This window comes from Trachymyrmex cornetzi, unplaced genomic scaffold (assembly GCF_001594075.2).
Source record: "Trachymyrmex cornetzi isolate Tcor2-1 unplaced genomic scaffold, Tcor1.1 scaffold724, whole genome shotgun sequence".
NCBI classification, from domain to species: Eukaryota; Metazoa; Arthropoda; class Insecta; order Hymenoptera; family Formicidae; genus Trachymyrmex; species Trachymyrmex cornetzi.
Window position 1 is genome coordinate 428,757 of NW_017300053.1, and position 10,860 is coordinate 439,616.

The 10,860-nt window shown below is 37.9% G+C and overlaps 1 protein-coding gene across 1 annotated transcript in view; it reads left to right on the forward strand.

Annotated features, from left to right (window-relative positions):
* Positions 1-6,680, forward strand: part of LOC108767740 (TSC22 domain family protein 1) — a 78,701-nt gene extending 72,021 nt beyond the window's left edge. The window contains exons 5-7 of the mRNA XM_018517747.1: positions 3,394-3,552; positions 4,572-4,920; positions 5,639-6,680. Of these exons, the coding sequence (XP_018373249.1) occupies positions 3,394-3,552; positions 4,572-4,920; positions 5,639-6,062 (932 nt within the window). The 3' untranslated portion in view covers positions 6,063-6,680. The remainder of the gene's footprint in view (positions 1-3,393; positions 3,553-4,571; positions 4,921-5,638) is intronic.
* Positions 6,681-10,860: the final 4,180 nt, after the last annotated feature.

Genomic DNA, 10,860 nt, shown 5'->3' on the forward strand with positions numbered 1-10,860 from the left:
GAATCCGTTAATCGGCTTATCGCACGTCGACTGAAACGATATTTTGGATCAGTCGATGTACAATACGTCAAAGAACCAAGATGCTATATGCTCAACACGTACAATTTTATTAACGCGCGATATTTAGAACCTTTTGTCGTATAAATCGAAATTTTATATCAAGTTCATTACAACAGTTTCATTAAATTACACGACTAGATTAATAATACGCGAGTCACGTATGTATAATTAATTAAATGAAGAGAATAACTTGGTTATAAATATTTATGCTGTGTAAAACAATATTTTTATAACCTTTTACTCCTTTCATTGTAATTTCAAGTAGACTTAGTTTTATTAAAATTTTAATTGGTTTTAGTATTTTAATTGATTTCATTTTAGATTTTTAATAATTCTTAATATTAAATAATAAAAATATGTAACAGAAAAACTTATTAAAACTTATTCCAAGAGAAGATTCATTCCAAAACCTTTTTAAAAAATCTTAAATATTCTGAAGAATAGTAGGTATATTATACATATTATATGTTTATCAAGAGAAATAATACAAATCTTTTTTTCTAATATATTTCTAAAATATTTATAATCTAAAATATTCACCGTATTTAAACAATGGAAAAAATATAATATCTAAAATGACTTATATATATATGAATATAAATTTCGAACAAAAATCATAATAAATTATATTAAATTCTTGTCGCACGATATCTTACACGTGACACTACAGCAATGGGAGGCAGGAAATGGGTTCTACGCAAGCCTTTAGCTATCTGATCGTGATGAAAGAGCGTAACATTTGCCCCCCGTCGTCACGACATGTTCTCCAACGCCACACTTTTCATGTATCGCCCAATTAATATTCTATCTATCTATTCTGATAATTGATATGCTGCAGGTGACGGTATGAAAGTCTCGAAGAACGAACGGATTCGATTATTTAAATTCGTTCAGAAGATAAAAACTATATTGTAATCGCGCAAGTGAGATGAAATCTGCTTATTACAGATTATAGTTGAGCAAGACTATCCTATATTTTTTATACGTTATATCATTATACTAATAAAGTTTAGGGTAAGGTAGTATAATTTTGAACATGGTACAATTCTGAACGAAATAAGATTTAAATATAATTTTTGAATTCACATTTGATTTTTTCCCTTTTTGGTATCCTTCAATATCCTCCATACAACAAGAAGATTAACTCCAAAATGAACTCCAAAAATTGAATTTAAATTTTATTTCGTTCCAAATAAAAAAAAAATTGTACCATGTTTAAAGTTGTACCACCTTACCCTATATATGCTGTGACAATAATACGAACACTAATAGCTTGCTATCTTATAATTAAAAGTATTTGGTGAGAAACAAAATATTATTTTATACATATTACGTAGTGATTCTTATTTAAAAAAAAAAAACGAAAAATCTAATGAGAAAAAATAAAAAATCTATTGGAATATTGAACATTCAGAGAAATAGAACGCACCGTTGTATGTGAGAATCGAGTAAAATTAATGGAGAAGGAAAAATGATCAGAAACTTGCTTCGAGTGATAAGAACCGTGTCACGATACATACAATCGAGTCGGAATTTTGTCACACTGGTTAAATCGCAACGAGAACTGATTCAATACCGTTGCGAAATGACAGGAGGATAAATTGTCGTGTGCCTGATCCATTTCCGCAATAAGCAGATTAGTAGCGAAACGTTAAGTCGCAAATTGTAATCGTGCTCGAGATCAATGTACTGTTATTAAATAAATGCGATTATGCATTTTCATTTAGACATTAATCGATGACATCGAGCAAACTGGCAACATTAAACGGAATAATCACGCGTAATTGTAGAGATATAACGGATTTCCCTCTTTATTATTACTACTCTAATCGCGTCAGATTGAGGCAGTAATAAAAGGGTACAAAATATGCTATACCGGTTCGAGCTAATGGCTTTTTAACGAAGCTAGGCGCTACGGAAATAGAATATCTAGGATCATAAATTTTACAACGAACTGAGTAATCTGTTAGTTAACTATTTGACAAGAAAATCATAAAATAATTGTAAATAAAATAGTAGAATTAAAACCTTTCAATTTTATGCATGTGAAAGAGAAAAAACTAAATATCTGTATTATTCAAAAATCTTAGCCTTCAGGAACTAAATATTTTTATTTTTCAAAGATCAATTCAGTTAATAAATAGGTAAGAGAGAAATTTAAAGATTTGATTAATCGGTGAAAACAAGCTTCAAAATATCTTATATTCTTTCTTAAAAATGTTGGAAGCGAAAGTAATCATTTATAGAAATAATATGGCTGTAGGGCAAATAGATTGAAAAAATTACGAGCGTGTCAAGGTTAAAGTTATAAATCGTCAGAGTTTCATGAAAACGTAAGGCAGCGAAAGTGCGCTCGAGTCGAGTAACCAACGATTTCTAACGCATCCATCAACTATTTCATTAAGAAGCTTGTTATTACGATCACTCTCGCGATCAGAGCAGCTTCTTCAAAGAAGTATAAATAAAATAGTATCCTGCAGACCTTTCATCAAGGATTACGAATCCGTTTAAAAATATGTGCGAGAATAACGTCTTACGAATCAGAGGTTCTTTATATCTCGACGAGTGACATCGATGCGCTTTTCAGAATAGGCGAGAGGTCTTCGAGGTATAATAGGAATTAGGAGAAATACGTAAGATCATTTTCACGATGAGAGCGACAGAGGAAAAAAGTAGAATACGGAAAGAGAGAGAGAACGAGATTCCTATAATCTCATTTTTTTTACCTCTGCAGCACTCTTATGAGCCCACTTACCGCTGCGGCGGCACTTCTGATCCACGAATTTCGAGATCCTTTCTCGCTTCTCTTCCATTCTCCGCCTCTCGCCCACTCTTCTTTTTCTCTCCCCTATCCCGGTTCAACCACCCGCCCCACCCTCTGATATGCTACAACCCTCGGTGCAATTCTATGAAGGCCCGTGACGGCACTATGACAGGCTCACAATAAGGCCATACAGAAGACAGCCGGTTTTTTTTTCCTCTATACGCGAGCGCACGTCATAATGCGGTGATTCGGGTTCGGTCGCCGTTCTATATATGGGGGCAGTTATTTATATTTGCGCATGGAGTGTATACATGCACGTGGGGCCGTAAACGTATCGGAATTCAGGGCCAACCTCACCTGGCACTTCACGTGCTTCGGCGCGAGAAACGCGTCCCGTGGATTCAAGCGGATCAAGCGGATTTCTGTAACCGAACGAAGGGCGATGATGCCCTGAGAAACGGGAACTAGGCGAAACCCGAGCTAAGCGACTTTCGTATTGACGCGCCAACGAATTTTTCCGGAGCAATGAGTAACGTGTGTGTGAGTCTTCCTTCCCTTTTCTGTTCCAGCGAGTTGCTGCGGTGTCGGCGTGGAGGATTCGAGCGTGCCCGATGCCGGCGGGCCTACGGGGGCGGGTGGTACCGGCGGCGGGGTGGCTGTCATACCCGATCGGCCGCCTCTCGAATTAGACAAATTACCACCTTATCACGACGTAGCGCCTAGTCCCGGTGAGTGTTATTACGAGACGCCTGCTGTTCGACGCTTCTCATACATATGCGTACGCGCCGTCGAGAGAGATCATTGAGAAATGGCCGCTCGTTACTCGCATGTTCCCGTCACGTTACATGTATTGCGATCGCGAACGCGGTAGCACAGTCTCTCACTAACTGTACGTCTCATTTTGTTCGCGAAAGAAAGTTAAAGCTTATAAAACCGGATCTCGCGACTTGTTCTCAACGATGTTTTCAACTAGCTCTGCAAAATCTCTTATATTATGAAACAAACTCGTATCTTGTAATAAGACATTGCTAAACAAAATATTGAATACATGAAGAAAAAGAAGGAAAATGAACCCATAAATCAAGTGTATCTGATAGTTGATAATTACACGGAAAGTGATTTTGCTGAAGTATTTAAAAATTTAGGTCTGAAAATTAGATATAGATCTGAAAATAATTTTGTTGGATCATCAAAATAATTATGTAGGAAACTCAAGTATGATGTGCAATAGTACAAAAAGTTTTAACATTCTAGCAACCAATTTGAGTACCCTGTATAATTATTTTAATAGTCCAACCAAATCATTTTCAGATCTGTATCTATAAATAAATTTTAGATATACTTAAGCAAAAAGATCCTTTGCTCTTTCCGTGTATCTTTCAGAAAGAAATTGAATTCGTGTTTGAAAAATAAAACTTGATTGATAAAACAAAGCAATTTACAAAAAACAATTCTTTTTTTTTACCTCTTATTTGTTTACATAAAATCACATTAGACTCACTCATAGGCCTATTGTTTTTATTGTTAGCTAAACTTCTTGCACGATTCATCTTTCCTCTCTTTCTTTTCACGAAAAGAAAAAGAGAAAAGATGAATTGTGCAAGAAATTCAATTGAACAGAACAGACTCACGTTTAAAACCGCATGTCGCAGTGATTGTTCTTTTATCATTAACATGCTGCCAAGATATGTTAAGAAAATATACTAATCAGCATGGGTCTCAAGTTGTGGATGAAATCGGACTTTAGGGCACAACGTGTGGTCGTGGCTGGGTTCTCGACGAGGCGGTGGCACCCCGGGAGTCGTCACGACGCCGCTCTCTCTTCCTCAGCACCGACGGGCGATGAATCTCCCAGTCGAGAATCACTACACCCACATGCAAACCGATGAGGCTCTATACGCGGAACTGGACTCGCAGGCCGCGAGCTACGCGAGCGATCTACAGTTACAAATGAGAGGAAGCTCGACGTACGGTACGACTTCCGGCGGCCAGGACGACGAATATCACGAGCTGGACGCTGCCAGATTACATCGTCATTATGGAGGTAGCGACGGATCGCTACAGACAGATACACTTCGTACTCGACACAGTAAAAGGTGAATCAAATGCTACCAGATTTATAGAAGTTATTAAATACACGGAAAGAACGACTTTATTGAAGTATCTAAAAATTTAGCTACGTACGGATCCAAAAATAATTTTATTGAATCATTAAAACAATTATGTAGGAATCTCAAGTATGATGAGCAATGCTGCAAAAAGTTTTGACATTTTAGCAATCAGCTTGAACGTCTTACATTATTTTAATGATCCAATAAAATTTCAAAGCTATATATATCTAGTTAAATTTTTAGATACTTCAGCAAAACCGTACAAGAAGAACTGTGTGTTGGTCGTCTCAAATAAAAGAATTAGAAACATTAAATTGATGAATTTAAATTTTAAAGAGAGATAAAAAAATTGATGATTGTTATATCCATAAAATTGTCATTAGAAAAAAATATTTGTTAATTGATTTTTTTAATCGATTAATGAGGCACATGGCAATCTCGAAATCGGAAGTCAGTAATTATACGCAATGGTCTATCGTTTCTCGACTTCCTAGATCGATAACGAGCTCAATACTGACTTTGTTCTGGCAACGCCTTCTAAGAGAGCCTAATTGCCCGTTCTAACAACGCGTTCATTCGACACGCGTCACCGCGTAATCGTCAGTTATTGATACGGTCGATACCCCTTACGTATGTTAATGGCACATTCCAGTCGAATAATCATCCAATGATTATCCAGAGTCTCGTTATTGATTACTTCCAGGATACAAGAGCCAGACTACGAGATGTACGAGAATGGACCGTCAACGCCAGTACCACCGGGTCAACATCAACATCATCATCGCCATCATCATCACCACAACCATCACCATCATCATCAGGAACTGAGGATCGGTAGCAGAAATAGTGAGCATCCGTCATACCAGAACACGGCCTACACCGGAAGTGACGCCGAACCGGATGGGCCAACGCTGAGCAGTGCTCCCAGCAGTGCTTATTATAGCGATCTCAGCTCGAATTCGGCGAATCAGCAGATACCGACAGCGACAGTACCGTCTGCAACAGCAACGACGACGACGACGATAACAACGACAACAAACTTGCACTTAAATCCACAGAATCTGGACACGCCGCAATACAGACTAGCGGCAATCAACGAGAACACAGTGCCTTCGGATTATATTTAAGAAATGATCCTTTCAAAACAGGTGACGAGAAGTTTGAAATAGACAATTATATCGACGTGCGTTCGCTTTGTTTATGAACGAGGAGAGTCTTTGCGTAGTATTTATAATTTAAATCGAGGAAGTTGTCCTTGTAATAAAAAGTAGGAATGAACGGAGGTGAGATCAGTGGGGACGAAAGTATGAAATTTTTCGTCACTCGTGTTGTCGTGACTCGAAAGTTTCTTCAAGACAGTGTTTTACGGTGCTCAGTTTTAAGTTTTGTCCGTACAAGAGGAATTGAAAAGATCACGTTTGGTAAAAGTGTTGTTTAACCGGCGGATGCATCGGAGACCGGTTCCGAATAAAATGAATTTCTTGCTCAGTAACGCTCTACTTACTCCTTTGTCGCCACACTTTGTGGTCCTGTTAAGACAATCGACTTTCGAGACACGCGAATCGGTGGATCAAGCGACGCGAATCGATCGGCATCGCGGCGCGTTCTCCTTTGCTTTTACGTGCTAATAAAATACTAGGTATTCAACGTCTTGATACTTTTTTAACAATGTAAGACAAGCGGAAGATAAACCGGTTGACAGGTAAGTGACCAGAGAAAATCATGCCGACGGAATTAATACACGATTAAGCACTATTTTCATGAAATCAACAAAACCTACTCTCCGTTAGAGTGAGATCTCACTCCACTCTTAAAAAAAAGTGAAAAATTTGCACTCTTGAATAAGAGTGGCAGATTTTCGCTCTTTTTTTTTAGAATGAGATTCACTCCAAGAAAAGGAGTGGGATTTCTTTCTTTTGATATAAATCTCACTCCGAATAAAAAGAGTGAAAATCTACCACTTTTATTCAACTTCTTTTCAATAGTGGCAGTATTTTAACTCTTTTAATTTAGAGAGTATGATCTTGATAAAAATAATTGAATTGGTAACCATCATAACCGCAACTGAACGCGCAATTACGTTCGTTAGAATATTGATAAATTTATGTGTTCACTTTTGCCTAAGATGGCACTCGGATATTTTGAGTATCTTATAGTACCGGCTCAGGCGTGACGTTCGATTTCCACTCGGTAAACGTAAAGCAAAAACGTAATGATACCGCGCACGAAGAATCGCGCGTTGCGGTTTCCAATCAGTAATAACACGTTGAGATATAAATTGATGCCGCCCCGACGTTCCTGCGAAAGTCAACCAGTACTAGGCGAAAAAAATGGACCCCCATTATTTCTGCCACCGTTCATGTCAATCAGAGAAGGGGAAGCGAAATTTCAGACCTACATTATGTGAGTGATCGGCGGCAACGCATAAAACATCGTTCTGTTCAAATTACTGCAACTACATTGATGGGATAAGATTGCATATAGTAAAAGCAACCTTGCATTAAATTTGATAGTTCATGTAAGAAATAAAAATGACATGAATTGTAATGAATTGAAAATGAAGCTGGAAATTGGGAAATTGCGGTAAACAATTTCGACATTTTCGATAAGAAAAAAAAATCGATTTTAAATTGACCATAGAGTTTTCGATTAACAAATAAAGCAATAAGAAATAAAGTGACTTGTAAGTATCTTAACTGCAGCACAGAAGCAGACTTGGGCGCGTTCTACGCGAGATTCTAACGCATTAGAGGGTTAATTCGGAATCTAATCGGGTATTTTCATGAGTATGATTGTAGACATTACCGAGAGGAGAAGCCGCATGGCAGATTTGAAATGCCTACACGATACGAATGAAATGAAGTCGTTTTGAAGAGCAGGTGCCCCGTAATTTGACGTTCGGGGTTGCCAGTCAGCCCTCGGCTACATCCGTTCGCGTTCTCTAAGCGTCCGCCGCCTCGGCATTCTCAGCCAGCATCCTTCCATGCTTGCCGCGCGCAAATGAGGTCTCGTTTTCACGTGCGTGCCTCGATTATGGAAAATTGCAGAATTCCGTGCCGTCAAGTCGGCGGATCATGCTCAGCAAAATACGTACGATATTCGCACGAAATATCTTGGCGAGCATTTTATTATATTATATTTTCTGTCTTTTATTCTATATACAAGGGATGGAATAGACAGCGCACAATACAGCGACCAATCACAGATGGTACTTTTAATGGCTAAATTTAATGGACTGCTTGTTATGTCTATATACCTCGTTGACTTCGTTGTCTGATTCATATGCTAAAGTAATGAGGATAACAAAAGTGTTTCTTTTTTAGCGGGAGACGGAAGACACGCATTACGGCAAACGAAGTTTAATGCTCACAATAAAATTGTCTTCATTACCTTGTCGTGTAATAAATTGTGGGAAATATTTCTGGTAACACTGAATATAATAGTATACGAAATTTGTTCGAGAAATTGTATTCACATATCTCACACGAGGGATTATTATCGTTCAAGCACTAAATAGATCTCGGTCTTGGCGATGTATCAGTTTCAATCGTTTATCGATTCCCGATCGACAGTGGAATTAATTCGTCTCGCTCGATTCGGCGGGGAATCGTTTAATCGTCGCCGTCGTGTTCTCTTAATTACCTTTTCAAGCGAAGCCGATTGTTCCTCACGTCGAGACACGAACCAACGAGAAGACGCGTTCTCTCGCTTCGCCTCGGGATTCTCCCGTGCGCGTTTCACGTCATTCACCTTTAACTCACCTGTGCTCACGCACACATATACGTACAATCGACCGAACACTCTTCGAAACATATGAGAATACCCGCGCTCACCTAACGTGTCTCACTGTACGTACTTTATATATGAAAATAATTTTAGAACCATTTGATTCTCCAAGTTTCTAGTTACTGCGCGCTCACCTGAGGAAAATGCGAATGAAGGAAATCCTATTATTGGAAATTATGTTCTTCTTAAAGAGCAATAAAGCTCGCTATCAAATAATTGATACAATGTGAATTTATTTTTGTTAGTTGAAAATGTGATTGTCTTGTCATTTTTCATGTAATTCCTATAATAAACGAATGCTCCAAGAATAAGACATAATGATAGTAATTATAAATATAGGAGATAATTATGCAAGTTTTATTTGTGGAATTAATTCACACAGTTGAATAAACTATTTTATAATTACTATAACTGTAAAATAATTTATTCAACTTTTTTTTATATGAATACATTAATTCTACATATGAAATTCTTATATAATTGTCACCTTTATAGTCGCTATTGTTGTTTTTTTCTGAGTAAATGCATGCCTCGTCCTAAATATTTCGATATTTTTCATTTTTCGGAGAAAAAGTTCTGCGTGTTCTATAAATATCTATAATCTATAATTCGTTATCTCCGATTAGTTAAAGAAACAAAACGTGTTGGACATTGCCCTTGAAAACGACTTTCTGATTCTTTTCGAAATGATCGAAACACATGAAAATATCGAGACACATAGCCAGGAGGTGTATGCAACGCGAGCGTTCAACAACACGGACGCAACAATGCGTTCCTTCTGTGGATACGCTATAATTAATCGTGCCCTCGCGGCCACAATGGCGGCAGGGAGAGTCTGAACGACTCTCGGTACTGCATTATAGCGCCAAAAAAAATATCTCGACCGCACTACGTCGTTGAGCCCGGATAATGCTTATCACAGCCGTGTTACGCGAGAACGTATTATGGAATTCGTTTAATTAAAGCCCATCTCATTTCTCTTTGCCTTCTGCATCTGCATCGCGCGCCGGAACTCCTAGGAGGCTCGCGTGTTTACGGATAATTTCAAGTCGCAATCTGGAAGACCGCTATTCGCATCTCTTATAATCCGCGCGTCCAAGTAGATTAGCTCGGTCATGTCGCTACTTATCATAGAAAATCTCCTAACGATATTGCTCTTCGTTATGATAAGATAGATGCGAAATCCGCAAACCACCGTGTGTGTTAATCTACCTCGCGTAATGTGAAAATATCAAGTCTCTTATATATGAGATACTTGCTATTTACCATCTGGATGATCACTTTAAACCTTAAACCACGCAAGTACAAACCATCCTACACTGTAAGTTATCAAACATTTTTCTTTCAGCTTTTGCTACTTCTGCTTTATAAAGATATTCTATATCTACAATCTCGCATTGAAATTTAGATCAATTTTCTATGTAACCCATTAAAATTAATATTTTTAATTACAAGATATTAAAACGACAGAAGCATCAATTGCTATTTTTTTATGAGACGACAAACATAATAAGAAGACTGAAGTTTTCTATCATTATTAGTGATTAATAATAAACGACATGATGACACGACATGATTAGTGATAATAATATAATGCAAATTAGAAGTTTTTTTGAATGATTGTATTTCACAATTATTGCACTGTAAGCGTCTATTAAGCGTTATGTAATCATCAAATTTACATCAAGAAATGTTCGCGAATAAAGATCAGGTTTCAATGCAAAAAATGAAAGTACAAAATAATGATCACATCCGCCCCGTATAACCGGCTTAATTTCGCTTGGCGCGAAGCAAGAAGAACGCATGTCGTTCGAAAAACGCACACGCAGAATTTCCGAGGAGATTTTCGAACCGATCGATCGACGTCGCTTAACGATCGTGGGAATTCACGCGACTGAATTCTTGCAAATTTCCTTTCGAACCGGACTCCCTTTTACAATATCTTTTCGTATTAGGATAGCTCGCACGGGATTCGACGGACGTCTCACAACGATCATAAGGATGGCCCTGGGCCCGCCCTGGTCGGACGTACCGCATGTTCGGACCATGGGATATATAAATTATACATGTAAATATACGAGCGGCCGACTCGAGAGATCGAACTGTGAGATATCGAGAGATGTGTTGGCGATTCCCGCA